Genomic DNA, 23,181 nt, shown 5'->3' on the forward strand with positions numbered 1-23,181 from the left:
CTTACAGTCTATTCAGAGTATCGTAATTTCCAAAGTAAACATAATATAAAGACGTCATTAACGTATCATGTTGCTGAAGTGTGATATCATAACAAACTCTGAATAATTTGCTTCCTGGGAAAACACTTTTATTATTTACTAGACATTCTACGTGGCTTCGCTCACGTTGAGGGAACCGTACATTTTCCCGCAAAAAGTAGCCTATGCCCCCTTTCCAGTGTATGCACTATATTTGTGCCAAATTGTATTCAAATTGGTCCAGTAGGTCAAATAAACAGACCCTTCAGATTATTTTCAGCTATTGATATAGTATAGATCAATTATTCTCAAAGTGCGCTCCGCAGAGACCTGGGGCTCCGCAAAGGGTTGTTTTTAAAAATGTAATCAGACACGTTCAACATGAAGGCAATTCATTCAAAGAAAAAACATTCTTCTTTTAGGGTCCGTTAAAAATATCACTTAAAAGGGTTGACGACCTCTGTGGCTCAGTGGTGAGCGCGTTGGTAGCTCAAGCCGGGGGTCGCGGGTTCGAGTCCCGCCGACGGAACAAAAAGTTTTCAAAGTTCCTGGGTCATGGATGTGTATTAAATATGTGTATCATATAATAAAAATCTTAAATATATGACGTATAGTATAAAAGTATTAAATATATTTCCGTTGTCTGGTACCTGTAACACAAGTCCTTCAGGTAGGTACTTACCACAGGGCCAGACTGACGTGGTGTGAAGCGTCCATAGATATTAGATATTATTATTATAAAAGGGTCCCGCCACCAAAAAAGTTTGAGAACGGCTGGTATGGATAAACATTTTTACTCCTACGTAAAAATTAAACCAAATTAGTTTAGCTATTAGGCTTTAGAAGTGGTTTAGTTTTTATGTAAATAGGTTATAACTTGGTAAAATTTTTAACGATAAAAACTTCGATTAAAGACAAAACTTTCGACAGTAATTACAAGAAAAAGTTAAAATTACTCCTCACAGAGCTTAAAAGATTTGGTTTAAAAATTTTGAATGTTTTAGGATCATGATAATGATTTATAAAACATTAAAAGCTAAGAAAAGTTTTGATTATTATTTCAGAATTACATTTAATTTTTAAAGGTTAACCATATTCTAAAGGTGCTAGAAATTGTTTTTTTTTTTTTTCACTTTTATCATTCCTTTGTCTTCTTGTACAATTACTTTTCATAGTCTGGCTGCAGACAGAATACGGTATTATAAGGTACTAGATGTCCCGCGCGGCTTCGCCCACGTAAATTAGGAATTTTACAGAAACCGTAGATTTTCCCATAAAAAATATTTCCCCCGTTTTTCCCACATTTTCCTGAGTTTCTTCGGTCGTATTAGTCTTAGCGTGATAATATAATATAGCCTATACATAAACTCGATAAATGATCTATCTAACACTGAGATAAGTTTTTAAATAGGACCTGTAGTTCCTGAGATTGACGCGTTCAAGCAAACATATCTTCAGGCTTATAATATTAGGTAGGTATAGATTTTTTTTAATTATCGCTTGACAAACTCGAGTCTCGATCTAAAAGACTATGGAATGGTATAATATGGTAGTGATGATGATGATGATGATGAATGTAATTTGCAAAGTAGAATATGCTTTCTGTTCTTAAAACAACGCCGAAACTCCCAAACTTGTATCTATAAAGAATCAGGAGTTCTCTCAGCACCTTCCGAACCACGGTATACCAGGTATATCTCGGTGCAAAATCTTACTTGTTGGTAGCATATGCTTAGAATACTTCTCACGAAACCGAAGTCACCACGTTTCCCTATAAGTTTTGAGGAGTTCCCTCGATTACTTATGGATCCTTCATCAGATCACCACTTTTGTGAATATAATACCAAATTGGGATGATACCCTATATACCAAAAGAAAAATTTTGAAATTTTTTTGAAAAAAATCAAATCAAAAATTGAATATAAGAAAACGAACATAACACCTCCCCCATTTTGAAAGTCCGTTAAAATTGTAGCCTATGTGTTATTCTGATGTATAAGTTATATTATTGTAAAGTTTCATTAAAATCCGTTCAGTAGTTTTTGCGTGAAAGAGTAACAAACATCCATACATCCAAACAAACTTTCGCCTTTATAATATTAGTAGGATAGTAGGATAGTAGGATAGGATAATAGGATTCAAACTAGATTCAAAGTTATTACAAAATGTCGTCCACAAGACGACCTCTAGAAAATTTGATATAGTAACACAGAAATTGATCATAATATTCAAATTTCACTTCAAGTTTTTATTACTTATCGATATTGGAATCGATTTACGTCTCATATAGTTGTCACGAGAAATATTGTATTTAAGGACAACTGTTATGTAATAACTCCCACACCGGTTTCGGTGAGGGTGACCGGTTTCATTGAAACCAGGCCAGGTACGCAGGAGTAATTTTATAGTACCCAAGTGTGTGCGCAGTACACAAGAGCACTCTCTATTCCTTTTTCTCTCATAACCCAGTGGGACGGAAAACCGACACGACTGGCGAGGGATTAGGCACAAGACCGACTTTTTACATGCCCATCCGACGCATGGATCATCTTACTTTTGACAAACAAGTGATCAGCCTGCATCGTCCTAACTCCTAACCAAACTTAGAAATAACATGTTTCCAACGCGGGCATCGAACCCACGACCTCCGAGTCCAGAGCCACGCTCTTAACCACTGGACCACGGAGGCGTTATGTAATAAAATAATATTGAGTATTTACTACATAAGGCCTCCGTAATATTGAGTTAAAAAAACCTCTATTTCGATATACAAGCAAAGTGCTTGTAAAGCGGTTTCTGAGTATTTCAGATTTATTTAATATTTAACGAATAGTATTTTAGTAACTATAGGTTTATGACAGATTTTTTTACTTTGTGAGTCATACGCGAGTTCGTTAGTCCCCGAGAACAAGAGACACTCAGTGACTCATTTGACTACTTTGCCATCAATGCAGCATATAATATTGAAAACACGAAAGCACAACGAAAGTGTCAGTCTGTCTATTATGTCTTCACGCTTAAGCCGATAAACCGTCTCGTAAATTTTAGTCTTGTTTATTTTATTGTATGACCTTTGGACATAAGATGTCGAAGTAAATAAATAAATAAAATATTATCTTTTTTTTCAAAATAGGTATCATGAATACACTTTTTGAACGTCGTAGAAAGAAGTTTTAATACGTTAAAGTTGCAGGAAATATCTGGGTATATAAATTATATTTGTACATATTTTTAATAATCGTATCTTTTGTTTCAGATGAAAACATCCTGAAGATGTGAAGCCATTCATACAAAACAAAGATGGCGAAACAAATAAAACTGATTTACTTCATTATAATAATACTCAACGATGCCAAAGCGAAGCCGGCGGACAGCGAAACAAAGTATTACAATATCAAAGACAGTAAATATAACGTGAACAAAACACTCAAAGAAGAAATATCAGAAGACAAATCAGAAGAAATGGAGGTGATAGATGTCAATGAGAACGAAACAGAAAGTGTTTTTAAATTTAACATAGGCCACAAGAAGTGTGTGTTAAACAACATAACTGAGGACAGCGTAGAAAATACTGTATTAGATTCTATATATTTGAACAACATATATTCTAGTGTGACCACTAATTTGATAGAAGACGGAGTGGCGATAGACGATATAGAAGTAGAAGGGGTGAATCTGTTCGATATAGTGAAGAATAGTAACTGCGGAAGTGCGAAGCTGTGTACCGATCTGCGAAGTAACTGGAGTGACAGTAATACTATCATGATAGGATTCCTCAGCGCGTATGGATGGAGTCAGGTAAGGGTTCATAGTTAAAGAGTGGATGAAGTTACTAACATTATTCAACATAAGAGCAATTACTCATTTTTTCCATTATAATTAACTAGCTGACCCGGCGAACTTCGTATCGCCTAACAGTCGATTCTTTAACTTTTGTATGGGAGTATAGAAAAGTGTTGTTTTTAGACTTTTTTCTCTCCGTAAGAACCATCCTCGTACTTCAAGGAATATTAAAAAAAAAGAATTAGCGAAATCGGTCCAACCGTTCTCGAGTTTTGCGCTTAGCAACACATTCAGCGACTCATTTTTTATATTACTAGCTGTTTGACCGAGCTTTGCTCGGTATTCGATAAAACACGAATAAAATGACATTTTCTAAAAATGATTCCTAACTAGATCGATTTATCGCCCCCGAAACCCCCAATATATATATATATATATATATATATATATATATATATATATATATATATACAAGAATTGCTCGTTTAAATATATAACATAGATTGTACAAACCTCTAACTTACCTGGTTCATCTAGCTACACAAAACATCCTCATTTTTTATTTCAAATAATTGTCTCGGTCCTTACGTAAATAAAATATTATAACTTCATTGATCATACATTAAGGGGGCGACTAACCCTAAAATGTCGATTTTATAATTCATTTTTATACTTGAAAATAAGCCCTGAATTGTTTCATTTTCTAAAATTAGATACTACAATATATTTCCGAGAATCGATCTGAGCAAAAACACGATATCTTAAAATTTTCTCGATAGAAAAAAATCACAAAGATGCATCTAATTTTCACGAATTTTTCATTTATTGCCAAACCCGTGCATTGAACTAAGTTAATATTTTAACACATTGTATAAAATTCAATCATTGAGAGATCGACCTAGCGGATTTTTAAAATGTTGTATATTTATCGAGTTAATGAGAAAAAACTAATTTGGCGATGAATCCGATTCGTTCTTTTTCACCTGGCATATGAAAGACGGGCGTGAGTGTGAAGAGAGAAGGACGATGTTTGATTTTTGGGGTTAGTCGCCCTCTTAACATAGATAAAAAATCAATTCATTTATTTATTGAAAAGCACAATACACAGTACAATCAAAATAATACAAGGCTGGTGTTTACATTGGTATCAAAGCTGGATTGTAACGTAAAACTACATACATGATATTATGTTATGTAGTAAATGTTATGTAGCAAATTTTTCGTTTAAGGTATACATATTAAAAGTGATTTAACATGACGTCACCAGTCTGCTACTATTATGAAAAGAAACAGTTTTGTTTGAATAAAACTTAATTAATTATTAATAAGTTTAAACTTGAAGCATTTGTAGCAAAATAAATACTTGATACAAATTTCATAATAATATTTAATTTAATGAACAAAACAATTTTGTCATCTTTTGACACTTAACGATTTATTAACAGTTATTTAATATTAACTCTTCTAATTAATGAGCAATATAGAACATTTATAAAATTAATTAGTAACAATATAACTTCTCAAATTCTTCAAGGATCTCAACAGAGTGGGCACCTGAAGACGGACGCCGCCGCCGAGGCCGGCCTAGAAAAAGATGGCGTGATGAGCTGGAGGCATACCAGCCAGGCTGGCCGGCGGTGGCGCATGAGAGAGACAGATGGAAGTCTTTGGGGGAGGCCTTTGCCCAGCAGTGGGACAGTTTAGGTTTAAAATAATAATAATATAACTTCTAAGTTTTCATAATATAAAAGTTTGTACTCTTCGTTCTTAATACTAATCACATTATTAATACATATATTAAAGAGGCAAAAGTTTGTAAGTTTTTCTTTTTCTTTTTTCACGTCTAAGCGACTAGAGCGATTTAAAAAAAAATAAAAAAAAAGTTCCTCTTTCAGCGCTGTCACTTTCACAGTGAACTCTACATAGGAACCCATACTCACCCTAAAGCAGAGGTTCCCAAACTGTGCGCCGCGGCGCCCTGGTGCGCCGTGGAAAGGCAAGAGGGGTGCCGCGAATCGATCCTTCATCATTATCCTAAACCACAGATATTATAAAATTAAATTATAAAATATTATATATGTAAAGCAGGTAGATGATTAAATATTCATTTATTAACCTAGACTTAAACTAAATATTATAATCATTTAAGGTAATTAGTTTTGTGACACCCTGTACAATGTAGGTAAAGGGCTAATAAAATTGTCTTTACTCAGATACTGGGATGGTTTTCGAGGATATAATATCCAACCATCACACTCAACTTGAATAATGGGTTCGATCACATACTGCCGTCCTAATTTATCGCGCCCTAATTAAAAAATAAATACGAAATCAATATACTTATAAAACACTTTTAAGTATCTATGCTCATATTAAAAAACTGAAGAGTTTATTTGTTTAGCGGAAATCTCACCACCTTTTTGGTAAAAGGTGGCCCCATGCGAGTTTCTTACGCCGGTTCTTCTCGGCGGGGTAGTTCCCGAACCGGTGGTAGGCCTCATGTAGACACGACGTTCTAAAAGTGTTAACTTTGTTAACCTACTTAGAAATAAATATTTTTTCATTTCATTTCATCTCAAAACTCTGTTTTTTTTATGAAATAAGGGGGCAAACGAGCAAACGGGTCACCTGATGGAAAGCAATTCCGTCACCCGTGGACACTCGCAGCGTCAGAAGAGCTGCAGGTGTGTTGCCGGCCTTTTAAGAGGGAATAGGGTAATAGGGGAGGGTAGGGAAAGGAATAGGGTAGGGGATTGGGCCTCCGGTAAACTCACTCACTCGGCGAAACACAGCGCAAGCGCTGTTTCACGCTGGTTTTCTGTGAGAACGTGGTATTTCTCCGGTCGAGCCGGCCCATTCGTGCCGATGCATGGCTCTCCCACGTATAAGTAACTAACATTTTTCCACGGTATAAATTCCCACGGTTTGAATTGAAAATAAAAATTGTTTTGGATAGGTAGTCCATTTATCGAGAAAGGCTTTTGGCTATATAACATCATGCCTTAACTAATAGACCACTAGGAGCGAATAATTAGAGGGAATGTGGAAAAACGAGAAAAATTATTTGAGCGAACTACTGAACCGATTTTGGCACATTTACGGAGTAGATCACGACAAACTAAGGAACCAAAATGATAGAACGGAATATTTTAAGTGAGGGTGCATTCATAACTCATTTTATAAATGGTTATATACGCTTTTTTCACCCAAAGTAATTTGGTGCTTACTTTTTACTTAATACTCAATAGTGGTCTATTACGCTTTTCTACCAAATAGATAATATTTTGACGACCTCTGTGGCTCAGTGGTGAGCGCGTTGGTAGCTCTAGCCGGGGGTCGCGGGTTCGAATCCCGCCGACGGAACAAAGAGTTTTCAATGTTCCCGGGTCTGGATGTGTATTAAATATGTGTATGATATAATAAAAATCTTAAATATATGTATAGTATAAAAGTATTAAATATATTTCCGTTGTCTGGTACCTGTAACACAAGTCCTTTAGGTACTTAGCACGGGGCCAGACTGACGTGGTGTGAAGCGTCCATAGAAAAAAAAAAATATTATGGTCGCTGTTAAACATTTGTGTTTAACCCACATTATTTTTGTTGAGTTGTTCTAAATGATCTAAAGAACATGATTGCATAATGCATTCATAACTCATACATAATTTTTTTGTTGGGTGGGAATTATATTTACTTATTAAAGATATTGTTACGGTACATGGTAAACGGACACGTAGTGCCATCTAGCGACAAACCAGCGAAACTTACCGAGGGAACACAGGCAACATAAATCCCCTACTCAATACTAGATGGCGTTAGGTGCGCTAGTACATACTCGAATAGACTGTGCTCGAACTTTCTAGAAGTGTCTTGTTTACTTGTTTACGTAAATCGGGCAAAGAACTTTCTGGAACTCATCTCGCCCATATAAATAGCCGCAGATAGACGGCCCGGCGATTCAGTTCAGTTCGAACGATCGTCAAGACGACTTCGGAGTGAAAACAAGTGATCAATAGTGAGCGGACCAGTGAACCTACGACTTGGCTACGACCTAGGACAGTGCTAGTGCTTAGTGATTGGACCTAGTGATTAGTGTTTGGGCTTAGTGCTAAGTGTTGTGACCTAGTGTGTGCTTGTGTTACCTAGACTTAGTGAATAAAGTCTTCAAGAGAGTCAGCAGGTGTTTCTCTCCAAATCCTCGAACCCTAGCACGTAACAATATAATATTAAAATCATTTTTAACGAATGTTAGCGAAATAAAATTCGAACGAAATGTTTACAACCCGAACAAGATATCGTGTGAAATGAACAGGAGCAATCTCATGTCCATGTGGAACACCGCTGCTATAAACGTCACGTTCCGAAATTCCAATTTTGAGTATTACATCCACGAGCCAATCGAATTTAAACTCTCGGACCTAGGAAATAGGGAAGAATTTTATTCAGAAGTTTTCTTTTAAAATAAATCTTTATAACATTCGAGAATTTTCTAGAAAAATCTAGTGGCTTTTTTATGATGAGTTTTCAGATACTGAGCTGGCAGTTTTCTGTAATTTGTATGTAAATTCTGGCTTTAAAAATGTGCTAAATTAGACTAGTTTCTACGTTTTTTTGTCATTTCAAAGCTATGTCTGTTCTTTTCATTTTAATTTAGTGGTTTGGCTTTTGACATCTAGGCAATGATATTCTACTTATACAGATATGTTACGTCCATACCAATGATGCATCTAGGTATATTAACTTTATGCTTTTGACACAAAATAGTATTAAATAATTATAAAAGCAGACATCCTAATGGCCGGTTCACAAATCAAATCAAATTATTTATTTTGCATATATTGTGTGTAGTTAGGTTATTACATTGTCCTAATCAAACTTGGAAATAATATGTTTCGAACCCAATCTAAGCCTAAACCACTGGACCTGGGGGGTACCTTCACGTTAATAGAAAATATCGTCTAGAGTCTAGACATATTATTGTGTTATTGTAATATAACAAAAATTGAAAATGTACGTTCCAGAGGGTCTAGACAAGTGGCAAGCGATTATCGGAAACGCCAAAAAAATGTATGGGATCTGACAATAAACAAATGGTATGCCAAAGAGATTTTATTACAAGTTCATACATACTGTATGCGAAAAGACTTTTTCTCCATTAGCCCACATTACAATTATTACTAACAAGCTCATTATACTCTGACCAGTTAAAGCGTGACTCTCGTAGCATACTCGTAGCATACATTTAGTATGGGACGAAGGTCGCGCTTAAACTGGTCGCACCATAGCGCACGCATTGAAGTCTGAAATAGGATTTTTTCAGCGCTGCGCAACCCGCCATATTGCCAACGGATATTCGGTGCAGCTCATAGCCTTAATGCTGCGCGATTTACTTAAAATATGACGAACATAATGGTCGAATAAATTTGGATAAAGGTTCCTCTACACGTTGGGCAATGATGGACAACTATGTCTTGTGCAGCAGTCGTCTCAACTCAGCATAATATTATAATGTTATTACTAGATGACGTTGCGCCAAAATTCGTTTATTGCACGGGAATCGTACATTATTCCGGGATAGAAAGTTATCCTATTTCCTTTCCCGGGACTCAAAGTATCTCCATACCCAGAAAGATTAGGGAAGAGGTAACAGATAGACAGACAAACACAATTTCGCATTTATAATATTAATATGTATAATCAAATAAGATCATTAATTAGCAGTTGACGGAGCTACGTTACTTGGTCGAATTATATCAAGGAGTTATTTGTGATCGGTCGGTTAGACTTGACGTAACCCGACGAAACGATGTAGATTCACCATCTGCCTATGAATCAATTTCTCTGATAGTACAATCATGCGGCTTCCATGATGGTCCAACGCAAACGATTATGAACGTAGATAATTTTCGTTCATGATTGCCCAGAAATGATGTCCCAAAGTTGGGGACTTTGCAATTATTATAATAGCAATCATGGTCAATTATTTTGCTCCATAAAGAAGGCGTATTATATAATACTTGGGACTCAAAGTATCACCATACCAAATTTCAGCAAATTCGGTGCAGTGATTAGGGCGTGAAGATATAACAGACAGACAGACAAACTTTCGAATTTATAATATTAAAGTATGGATCTACACAGTTCGTGCCAGGTTGCATTGGTCAATCTTAGGCCGACGCGCGACGTGGAGCGGGGACTATAGACGAATAAAACAAAATATAACAGTCTACACTCTACACCAGTGACCAGCGGTCGGCAACACGCGGCCCGCGGGCCGTATGCGGGTGAATGTTTTGTTAATAAGTTATAAGCATCAAAAAGTAAAAACAATGTTTTCTAATACGAGTACTGCCAATACTAGTAGTTATCGCAACTTAGAAACGTAGCTGCTTGTGTTATTTTGTAATAAAAACTTTGTTTATTTTTCTGAATCCTCATACTCTCCCTTACAAATTTTGACAGCTTACATTTTACTAGTGCCCATTAATCAGAGAGGTTGAAACTTTTTTTAATTGTGGTCTAGAAAAGACCTCATAATATGCGTATGTATTGGACTTTTAGGGTTAATACGAGTAAAGTATTTCTTAGATTATTTTGCCACCTTGTGGCCCTTACCTGTCAAAAGGTTGCCGACGACAGCTCTAAACGATCGTTATAGTATTGGGCCTATAGCTTGCGTTAACCCATCATGGGCAACGTGTAGAGGCTGCATAATACTTTATGAGATTTGCGTAAAATATGACGAAAATAATGGTCGAATAAATCCGAATAACTTTGCCATTAATGTATTCATACTTTGAAATTGGGTTTTTGAATCGCACAAAAATGATTTACGGAATTTATCCGAGACTACATGCTGCCCGCTACTTTGCTCGCATTTGTAACATTGAATTATGGATTAAAATGTTACTATACTGTACTCGGCAAAACGAGGCGGTAGCGTTCATTGACCTGTTTAGTCTAAGCACTAAATGAAAAATGCTCGCACTGTATTTAGAATATTTAAGAATATAATTGACCTTAAAAAGACACAGATTATTACAGATTCATCGGAGACATCTTGGTAACTCTTAGAATGATAATCTTCAACTTTTCGAAATTCGAAGTGACATGCTTCTTATGAATCAGTTCACATCGAGTATGCAAAATATGATATCGCCCTTAGACTAGGAACATCTAGGACACTTCATTGTCATTGTTTATTATGAAACCACTTTCATAAACGCAATATTTAATATACCTGTCGAACAAAGTTGTCTCCCGATGCGTACAAACTACGAAAGACTGACGTCATATTTTCGTAGCACTTTGTATGGAGCGTTTCGGGCAAGTCTTTTTTATGAGATATTTGCATTGTCATATCTTGGTGAATTTTTAAGCTATCAGAGTCATTCTTTCAACGATGTTTCTATTTTTTAAGTGTCTTTCAATTACCGATAAGAAAAAAAAATAGTCATCATGCCTATTATGGCATATTGTTATTTTTATTTTGCAGACTGTCCTGGGAGCTTTGCCCCTGGCTGTGGCTGCTGTAAACCGGGAACCCAGTCTCCTCCCAGGGTACAAGCTTCGATTCATCAGCGCCGATATTGGCAGAGCAAGGAATTCGCTCCACTTGGACAAGGACAGTCTATCTTTAAGGTGAGAATGCTTGTTCTTTTTAAGACTGGAATTTTCAAACCGCTCATTTTTGTAAGTGTTATTAACGTTAATTTATAAGACAAATAAAATCAGTTCATTAAATTTACTCACAGAGAACAGCAACAGAGTTTTTATAAAATTGAAATACTTACTAATTGTAAGGAGTGTATTTTAATAGCTCCTTTTAAAAAAAAGTACTTATTTTCAAAATACTGATATTCAGACCTACTAACTAAAAAAAATGTAACTTAGAAACTAAAAATACATATTTTTTTAATTTAATGGCGTTAAAATGTTAAACTTCATTCACTTTCGGTAATACCCAGGCTTTGTAAAGGGAGATAAGATTTATTAATCATTTAATAAATTTTGTTCATAAAAGAGAGGGTTGTAGGTGAAGGAACCGAGATACAATCGTGTTAGGGTCAGCACACATTGCAACGTGACGAAGTGATGCGATACATTTTTAAATGATCCGTTATCGCATCGATTCATCGTTCGCCGGACATCTTTAAGGGCGGTTTTCCTGTCATACGTGTTGTGTAAACAACAAAACATAATAATAAAAAAAACTTGAGAGGTGTCAAAGGACACCCGGATGGAATGAAGTTATTTAAAAAATAAATAAAAAATCGTCGGTAAACCACACTGTTTGAAGCGAGAGAGAGAGAGAGAGAAACACGCGCTACATTCGCGACACCAAAGGGTCGAAAGTGTCGTTACAATTTTCCGTCTAGCCTTGGTTTAGCTCCCATTCGCAACGCGCGACAAGGAACTTCGTTCCAATAATAATAATTACGACTGATCGCCCAATGGTCGAAATTCGACCTTAGTTTCAACGACATTAGGACTACTACGGCTATATTTTGTACTAGCGACCCGCCCCGCGTTCGCACAGGTATAAAATAAATAATGGCCTAAGTCACTGAAAAAATGATTAAAATCGATTCAGTAGTTTGATTTTAAATAATTTATATTCATTACTACCCGTGGCCCGCATTGGTCGGTACTGCCGCAAAAGCTACTCACGTCCCGCAATTTTTAAATCTGTAATATCTTCGAAAAATATATTCATTTAAAATTAAAATCGTAATAATTATGCTGTAAAGGGCCATAATCAATAATATAATGTATTTAAAGTATTTAATTGAATAAGGATTATTGCCGTATTGGTTAAAATCGCTTCGAAAATGAGCTATTATTTGAAGTTAAAAGTAAATGACAAAAAAATATGTTACTGTGGGATATATGCTTCGTCACGAATGGGCCGGCTCGACCGGAAAAATACCACGACCACACAGAAAACCAGCGTGAAACAGCGCTTACACTGTGTTTCGCCGAGTGAGTTTACCGGAGGCCCAATCCCCTACCCTACCCTTCCCTATACCCTTCCCTTCCCATCCCTTCCCTCTCCTATTACCCTATTCCCTCTTAAAAGGCCGGTAACGCACCTGCAGCTCTTCTGATGCTGCGAGTGTCCATGGGCGACGGAAGTTAATTTCCATCAGGTGACCCGTTTGCCCCCTTATTTAATAAAAAAATAAACAATATACCATCGCGGAGTTTTCTGTAGAGCTTTTCAATGTGTACAATGCGCACCCCTGCATTGGTACTTGGTACTATTATCTATTCTGTGGCATTGGTAGCGCCCACTTCAAAACGGGCGTAAATCGCAATATTTTAATTGCACCATAACTTCTTAACCAAACGTCCAATTTTAATCATTCAAAGAGCAAATAATATAATCTACATAAACTGTACTTAGTGATGAAATTATTTATTTTGATAAGAATTATTAGCATGAGTTAAAATAAATGCGTTTGAATGTAGTCTGTGGGAATATGCGTGGCGGCCAAAGGAAGATCTTCCGACCGAGCGGGGTGTTATGCCCGGTCAGGCCGAATCCCACGTGATACATCTCAGCTGTCGTATATATACCGACGCGCTCAGAAAACTTCGATAGCGCGATGCAGGAATGTTAGGCGAATTGTGGGTACCGCCACAAGTCCAAAAAAAATTAAGATTTTTAAATAAAAAAATGGTTTTTGTGCCTCACTTGACATAGATAGGTATAGTGTGTCGCGGACATTTTTGTAGATATTTATAAGATCTACATTTACTTAGAAAATTGTATAGTTTTATCTTTTATAGTTTAGGCAGCGTACGCAAAATAAGTAAATTTTCTGGTTGTTTCTGAAAAACTGAAATATCTTACGGAACCCTATATTCTCCAAAATAAAAAGTAGCCTATGTTACTCGTAAATAATGTAGCTTTCGAATGGTGAAAGAAGTTTTAAAATCGGTCCAGTAGTTTTTGAGCCTATTCTAACGGCCGGCCGTTCTCAATATTCAATCTATCTCTATCTGGTTTGACATACAGTCGATCGCAGCTAACATTGAATTGACATAAATATATGTATCTAATGTCCAATGTGAGCTATTCCCATCTCTAGTAGGGCAAAACCAGAGATAGATCAAATATTGGGAACGGCCGTAATAGTATCTTAACTATAATCAATTTTCAATTTGTCAACTTGTTGTCAACAGACTTCAACCATAAAATATAAAAGAGTATAATTCATAATATGTATAGGCTTGTCACTCAAAAATCTGTCGTTTCTCATGTGTGTCTGTTGTAGTGTGTGTAATATTTTATTTGTTAAAAAATGTATGATAAAAGCATAATTTCAAAATAATATTAGTTCGATGCACTCCTTCACCATATAAACTATAACTGTGCAAAATTTCATGCACCTACGTTTCCACATTTCACGTAAAAAGGGTAAAAAATTTTTCATTCGCGTATTATTATTGTGATGATTATATTGTAATGATAGGATGCGGGAAACTTTCATGCGGACTAGATCCGCGCGCGGGGCATTGATACGCATAACAGGAAAAGCAGCCTTATGCAACAGCATGAGTGGGTACGTATAAAATGTGTTTGTAGTGGCCACTAAAACAACCACGGAAACCTGTTTATATTACCTGCTGGTTCCACATTGAAAGTTATTATTAATTACTATTGTAGTGCATTAAGGTACTTTGCCTGAACTGTCATTTTGACAGTGACAGCTTATTACATCTATGGCATTCTATGGTTAACATAAGGCTGCGTTTACACGCAAACTATTTATGAATAAGTGTAGGCAGTAGATAATAGAGCCATGGTATTGAAGAAAACTTTCTTACAAAAGTTACCTGAATTTTATTTCTAACATAAACTGAAATGTGAAAAACGCGCAGTGAAAGCCCTGTTTATGTTACTGTGTGTATAGTATTAACGGAGGTGACAGAACTAAGAAGCACCTTGACTTTAAACAAACGGGCGAATATTGGGCGGCGCGACTGTCACTTTCAACATGTTTTACGATAGTACGGCACGCGCCGGCCATACAATGTCAAACGTATTAATTTCAAGATCTCTTCAGTAGGTCTACTACGAAACAATTTTGAGACTCAAACAATCGGACGAGAATGCCGCGTCCTGCTCTAACAACGTCATTTCACGTTTGTTATGTATGGGACGCGGCATTCTCGTACGATTGTTTGAGTCTCAAAATGGTTTCGTGGTACGGCCCCTGAGTCGGCCTACCCCATAAAGTTAATATACCTAGCGGAATAGAGAAACAAAGGCCTGAGCAAGAGAGATGTCATTATCAGTAACACTTTGTGGTAAAAAGAGACGTTTGATACATGACAGCAGCACTCATTTTTTGACGTCCAGTCGGCACGTGCCGCACGTTGACAATTTAATCTCATAGAATTCATGTTCAATCATGCTTGTGTAAGTGTATACGTACACATATTTTTACACACAGATGAAAACCAATTTCGGTTTCGTTTGACAGCTCGAGATTGTTGCTCTATTCCGCTAGGTATATTAACTTTATGGCCTACCCACGACTTCTGTTTACTCTGATATTAAGCGTGAAAAGTATGCTGAAGTCTGTTGGCTGTCAAGATCGGCGGTCACACATACTAGCCGTTGGAGCGCGCCCTAAAGCGCGACACAACCCATAGATTAGGGCATGCGTCTACTAAACACGCTAAAGTTTCAAGACTTAGTCTATTACAAACTACAATACAAAATATTTATTTAATTTTTTTATGAAATAAGGGGGCAAACGAGCAAACGTGTCACCTGATGGAAAGCAACTTCCGTCGCCCATGGACACTCGCAGCATCAGAAGAGCTGCAGGTGCGTTGCCGGCCTTTTAAGAGGGAATAGGGTAATATGGGAGGGTAGGAAAGGGAATAGAGGAGGGTAGGGAAGGAAATAGGAGAGAGCAGGGAAGGGAAAAGGGTAGGGGATTGGGCCTCCGGTTAACTCACTCACTCAGCGAAACACAGCGCAAGCGCTGTTTCACGCCGGTTTTCTGTGAGCCCGTGATATTTCTCCGGTCGAGCCGGCGCATTCGTGCCGAAGCATGGCTCTCCCACGTCAAATGTGCTAATCTTTTTGTTTTACAACACAATTGTACAATTATATTGCTATAGTCTACCTTAACTTGTCCTGACTCAAGTGCGCCCTAGTCCTGAGGAAGTAAGACCTGAACGTTTACTCCTCAGGGTGATGACTCAGATGCGGGACCTGGGTGTGGTGGCGTTCTTCGGCCCCGACGGCACCTGCCACACCGAGGCCAAGCTCGCCTCCGCCTGGAACCTGCCGCTTATATCACACGTGAGTACCTTTCGTGTTATTATTTAAGGAGACAAGTTAGAACAACGAGACAAATTTACATGGAGAAGAAGAGAGAGATTCTAGACAACCATTATTATTATTATTTTTTAATTTATTGTTTTAAGCAGGGGTTTTTTCCCAACGGAAAATATCACCCCCATGATACATAAATTACATTTCAAACAATACAAAATCAACACAAAGAGAAAAAGAAAAAACCATTATGTTGTTCGTAAACGGGCTGGATCGAATAAGAAGAAAAAATACGAGTGGCAGTCGGGTACTGGCCGCGGTAAAGCACAGCATTTGTTATGTAAGTGTGCAATTTTAATTATTTATTTATTTTATTTATGCAGTATTTTTTTCTCATAAATTAATTCAAGTTACTGAACTGAATCTGAAATTCATTCTCTTCAAAATATTACCTTACTAAACCTCTCGTCATCAAAGAATAACAAGTCAATAAGTCTCATACTTAACATTAAGTACGCATTGAGAAACACTTTACTAACGACACCATTAACATTCACAACGCGAGTTTCGCTAACACGTGATTGCCCCAAATTTGCAACTGCTAAGAGAAAATTATTGGAAATTCACTAATCTTTATATCTAAATATATAAAACTCAAAGGTGACTGACTGACTGATTGACATAGTGATCTATCAACGCACAGCCCAAACTACTGGATGGATCGGGCTGAAATTTGGCATGCAGGTAGATGTTATGACGTAGGCATCCGCTAAGAAAGGATTTTGATCAATTCCAACCCCAAGGGGTTCAAATAGGGGATGAAAGTTTGTATATAAAATACTTCTTAACGCGAGCGAAGCCGCGGCCAAAAGCTCGTGTTATTATAAATGGTAGCATTGCTAGCATTTTATGCATGTCTTTCTGTTACCACGTCTCTGTAAATGCACTGAGCCGATTTTGATATTGTATAGGAAAGCTTGAGGAATAGGGCATACATAGGAAGACATTAGTGGATGAAGTTGTGGGAAACAACTAGCATGCATGTCATATTTTATTATGACATGCATGATACTGAGATAGTGTAGAGTATTTTAATTTGTTATGCTAGGTAAACACGCTTGAATGATATTCTACGTGTAAAGAAAACACGTAAAACAATTCAACGATTCTTCACAGAACTAACGTAAAACAAATTTCATGTTATATCTAATTTACATTATCCAATTTCCAATACGTCCGTTTGACAAAAAGGTCACATCCACTTTATCCAGCCTGTTTATTACATTACTGGAACGTGACTGGCTGGCGAAAGTCATTAGATGTGGAACAAATTACGCAGAAAAAGATTAACGAAATGTTGGATGTGAGCCAAGGTCTGAGAATCGAGGATCGAGGTTTCTCATGAATTGGAGCCCAGTAAAGTTGTAGACTATCACAGTGGCGATTTCAAGCGCCGTGAATTATTGTGCTGCCGTAGCGGCGAAGCTCCGATGTTTTACATACAATATTTTTATTTATTTAAAATATTATAGTTTAATGCATAATTATTAATAATTAAGAAGATGTGCACAGGAAGAAAAATGACACAACTGCTTATCTCTAAAGAAATTTCTTACAGCAGTACTAAGGAGAGGTATTTGAAAAGAAAAATATTTTAATAATGTTTATGAGCTACCGACTTTTTACATTGATCATGCAAGATAAACAAAATCAAGTCATCATTTATTGACAAAATATCATAAATTAAATAATTATACACTTTCCTTGCACTTATTCCATTTTAAAATATCATGAATTGACGTAGGTCAGCACATATTATCAAGTAAACTATAATTTAGAACAAGTTTCGGATTAGCGCCGCCGTCGCGCGTCGTTGCGTACGTTTCTATAATGACTGTTGCAAAGTCGCCTCCGTCGTAAATAACCAGTGTGATATTGCCATTTATGGCTTTCATAACTGAACATGCAAAGTCATCGGGTTATACAAAATATAAATTACTTTTACTTCTCTTCCGGCTGGCCTTCAAACTTTTACAATTACGTCATTGTATTTGTAAGCGTTGATTAAGGGGAGCCTCTTTGACCCGTTTACGTTATAACCATAAGGGATTTTGGCCGTCCATCGCGGCACCTATATTAAATTTGAACAAAAGCGTTATAGCCCAAGAGCCAGTGGCAGTTTGACTTTCGTAATTTTATAAAAGCTAAAAGTTTTCCTGTATTTGACCAGGGTAAGGCCGTAACGCTTGCACTAATACTGAAATCTTTTGTCGACTGTCGTAGTATGTTAAAACGAAGGGCAGAAACAAATTTTAGTATGCGACAGATCCCAAGTTTAATATGTATTAATAATTTACTCTACTTACGTATCTCTCAGTCATACCTCGAATGTAACTCGCAGGTTGTTTTAAGTTCTGTTTCTCAAGTTTTTTACAGGACTTTATCTATTAAGGGTAGGTTGCACCAGGGGCATGGTTATATTTACAGCTATGGTAAAAGTTATGGTTATAGTTAAAGCTAACTTAACTTTAATCTTATCTTTGACCACAGAATTTGACAGCTGATGTCTGTTGCTGTTGCGGTTATGGTTATCGTTAAATATGGCGTCCATTATTCACTTTGATCAAAGATTTGACATTTTGCATTGTTAGGGCCTGTTTCACCACTTCCTGATAAGTGCCGGAATTATAGTAAATTGGTGCAACCCACCCTAAGCATCGTTGTTGATTGGCTAACGTTTCGTCGCTAGCCAATCATAAACACAGCTGTTAGTGTATTTATAATCTTTCTGTCAAGAACTCTCAGAAATCAGGCATTTGATAAAGTATTATAGTATAGATGTAGTCATCGCGTGGTCATTTTGTGCTTATTTTCATACAAGTAGTGTGCGTTTATTTTCTTGAATATATTATCTATTTGTCGATTATTTCGAAGCACATTATGATACAGGAAAGAAAGTCAATTAGTTCATGATATCGATTAACTATAGTTCAAGTGATGAGAATCCGTAAACACACGTAAAAAGCTATGCAATTTTTATAGCCAAATTATTAATTGATGTGACATTTTTAGCACTAATGCCTTACATAGCACGAATTAGAGATTAATAAACTTATAAATTATCTTTTTACCTTACAAAAATACCGATAGAAAAGCCCAAAAAACGTGGTTCAAAACTTACGTATTTAATGTTAAATCCACGTGTCTGAGGCATTCTTTGACCATTCTTATGGTTTATTATTTAGCGGAGCCACAAAACTCAACAATATCTAGCATTAAATGTTCACTAAAAACCTTTAACACTTTTATTACATGAAATATGCAGACCGACTCCTTTGTAATGTCCTAGTAAGTAGGACATAATATTACACGCTTTTGACGCTTATACACCGATATAAGTCTCTCTCCAGTCTATAGTACCTTAATGGTATATACGCATACGTATTACGTAGTACCTTTCATTAAACTCTGCAAACAGTGAGGGCGTAGGTATACGTTACAGCCTTTAATAGTAGTTTACCGGAACACTATTACTTAACAAAGCAATCGATTGCTTAAAAGACTTCGCGAGTTTAGAAAAGGTAGTTAGTATTTTTTAATACCTTCTAGAGCTAGACATTGTGTCTTAAAATATTGGAAACCGTATTTTAAAGATTTCACGCCTACGAAATATACATTGCAATATACAAGAAATTCAATGCGACTGACATCGACGGGCGTTTAGAAAATTTCAGAAAAACAACAACGTACTTGAGTATGTTTTGGTCTTCTGAGAAGTAAATCTGGCCTAAGTTTGAACTGGATGGCGATAGGCTGATGATGATTAGTGACTAGATGACGCCCGAAACTCCGTTGCGCCATTGCAAGTATTCGCGTAGGAATCGTACATTTTCCGTGATAAAAAGTATTCCATGTCCTTTCCCGGGAATCAAAATTTTCCATACTAATTTAAGCAAATTCAGTTCAAATGTTTTGGGCGTGAAGAGGTAACAGACAGACAGACACACTTTCGTATTTATAATATTAGTATGGATATCTAATATCTATGGCTATACAAATATGTAATACCCCTCTATTTGTAATGCTTGATGAAAGTCTGTCGATCTCTCTGTTGCATCCGGTGTTAATTATCCCCCCTTCGAACTCAGAATTCTGAGGCGGCAACTAAGTTTGATACACTTAGTAGGCACTTACTATATTATATTTGATCACGAGCAACGGTAGTATAGTCGAATATATAAGACTTGTTGTGTCCCAATGTTGAGTTGGTCATTAACCACTATTTTAGATACGTCGGAAGTTTCTATGGTTGGGTTGCACCAGCTAACTTTAACTATAACTGTAACTTTAACTATAACTTTAACTACAATACAAAATGTCAAATCTTTGGTTAAAGTTAAAAATGGACGCCATCAAGACGCCATATTTAACCATAACCATAGAGCTCGACAAGGTTTTAAATGCAAGTAACAGTTTAAATTTGCTGTTTTTTTACATAATAATATATGGAGAATTTATGACCGGAGAATTATTATGATTGAAAATAAAAAAGGAACAGTGGATTTTATGTGTAGGCAGATATTGTATCAGCTAGATGAGGAAATAGGTACGTTACAACTTACAAGGTTTGAAAAAATTAGTAATTTTAAAATGTTAGGTATTTGGTTCTTCCACTCACGTCTTCAATTATTGCTTACGTCATCGGTATATGTTATGGACTTTTGTACCTTAGCCCTTTTATACATAGCTACATAGTTCCATCACTGTAATTTTCATATACATAATACTGGCGAAGACTTTATCTTTAAACATAATATGTATACAAAACCTCTAAGCACCCTCTGTCAAGGTCGAGAGTTTAGTAATTATCGCACCCGCTAGACACAACATCGACTATGTACGCACAATAAAAACACCCAATGCCTACACATAAACACTAATCTCCCGTAACGTGATAATTCCTACGCACTCTGTTGCTATCTGTAAGCTCGTTAAAATAATTAATGCTTAAATATCAAGCTCAATTTCACCCGATAAGTGCCTGGTTTCTGAGTTTTGACAGCAGTTTAGATAAACTGCTGTCAAAACAACAACTACAACGCCTCTGATGCAACCCATCCTTAATAGATATTAAGGGTGGGTTGCAACAGAGGCGTTGTATAGTTACAGTTATGGTCAAAGTTATAGTTAAGGTTAACTTTAACTTTAGCTTTAACCCATCAATCCCCAAGCGGCACCCGGCTGCCGCATAAGTGTCTAGGTCTACACACCATACCGAAGTTCTGCGGCGGAAATTCTGCATGATTACGTCAGCAATGTCAAACGCATACAATACGCGACGGGATTTCGGTATGTTGTGTCATCGGTAATTTAAATACATTGCAGGCGGAATCAAAACTAACTTCCGTTGCGGAAATTCGGCATAGTTTATTTGGACACTAACAATTGAAAATATCTATTATGTCTGTGATTCTCACGATAGAGGTATTACCAATGACCACAGCATTTGACAGATTTCTGATGATAAAGTTGAGGGTATAAAAAATTAATTATCCTTACAAATTGACAGGAAAAATAATTTATTATGGCAACACTGTGACCTTTATGTCAAATTTAACTTTAACCGAGCGAAATTGAGGTTAAGGCTATCGTCAAATAAATTATGACGTCCCTTATTGACTTTAACCAGAGATTTGACAGTTCATATTTTGACATTTTGTTATAGTCAAAGTAAGTTGGTGCAAGTTGCAATTGATTGGCTCACGTTAAAACGCCAATCAGCAGAACTGTTAAAAAGATAAGCTTTTGTCAAAAAGAAGTCTGAAACAGGACATTGAACAAAAATTTACATATGATTTTATATTATACAGGGTGTAATTTATTAAATTATAATATGCCTACATCATAAAAATGTTATTGTGGGAAGTTACATAGCTGACTATACCATAATATGTATTTAGAGAAGTACGAGGAAGTTGATTCCTATGCAATTGACAGACCAACGTTATTTGGTCGAATATGTCAATTCAATGTTAATTGTGATCTGTCAGCTGGGTTTGACGTAACGCAGCCAAACTACATAGGTCCCCGATTTGCATAGGAATCAACTTCTCTGATAGTACATTATAATATTATTATACTGAATTATTTATTAAGTTTTCATTAGTTACCGGTCGGGACAATAATTAGATAAACTAGATGAAAGTAGAACAGAGAGCCCACTGTCGTTGCATTACAGCTACGTAGAATGGATACTTCATAAAATAATGGACGCTGTTAAGCATTCGTGTACTAACCCTCATAAAAATTGTGTATTGAGTTATGAATGCAGTTATGTTCTTCAGATGATTTAGAACAAGACTGCATTCAAAATTTAACGACCCAAAAAATTGTGGGTTAGGACACTAATGCTTAACGGCGACCTAAATAGTATTTCGAGTAAATTGTTGCGAAAATAGTATTTAGGGCCAGTTTCACCACTTCCTGATAAGGCTATCCACCACTTAACTTGACAGATGGATTATGGAGAATCTGTCAAATAAGCCTATCCGGCACCTTATCAGGAAGTGGTGAAACAGGCCCTTAGAATATTAAAATTCGGTTACCGGCAATCTTTATTATAAGGCATTCTATATTCAATGTCTATAAAAAGATATTATGCCACCTAATTAAGGATTATTGACTGGAAAGGAAGGCTTATTATATTTTCAGCAAGTTTCACTTTAAAATATTTCAATTGAAATCCAGCCAATTATAATTTTTCTATCGCGTATTAGATTACTTTCTCATTTTATTAAAATTAATGTCCGAATATTTAACTTCGTATATACATATAAATAAAATTGGAGTGTCTGTTTGTAATATTGAAAGAACCGTTTTGTACTAGATGCATATGAATGTATATCGGGTACATACACCAAAACAACACTATTTACAATTTTTGTCTGTATGTCTGTCTGTCTGTCTGTCTGTTTGTTCCGGCTAATCTCTGAAATGGCTGGAACGATTTTGACGGGACTTTTTTTGGCACATAGCTGATGTAGTAAGGCATAACTTAGGCTACTTTTTAACCGACTTCCGAA

At 36.3% G+C, this 23,181-nt stretch overlaps 1 protein-coding gene across 1 annotated transcript in view; it reads left to right on the forward strand.

Moving 5' to 3' along the window:
- Window positions 1-23,181, forward strand: part of LOC121732244 (guanylate cyclase 32E-like) — a 153,048-nt gene that overhangs the window by 27,735 nt on the left and 102,132 nt on the right. Inside the window, exons 2-4 of the mRNA XM_042122061.1 lie at window positions 3,275-3,816; window positions 11,297-11,442; window positions 16,015-16,126. Coding sequence (XP_041977995.1) covers window positions 3,319-3,816; window positions 11,297-11,442; window positions 16,015-16,126 — 756 coding nt within the window. The 5' untranslated portion in view covers window positions 3,275-3,318. The remainder of the gene's footprint in view (window positions 1-3,274; window positions 3,817-11,296; window positions 11,443-16,014; window positions 16,127-23,181) is intronic.

This window comes from Aricia agestis, chromosome 12 (assembly GCF_905147365.1).
Source record: "Aricia agestis chromosome 12, ilAriAges1.1, whole genome shotgun sequence".
NCBI classification, from domain to species: domain Eukaryota; kingdom Metazoa; phylum Arthropoda; class Insecta; order Lepidoptera; family Lycaenidae; genus Aricia; species Aricia agestis.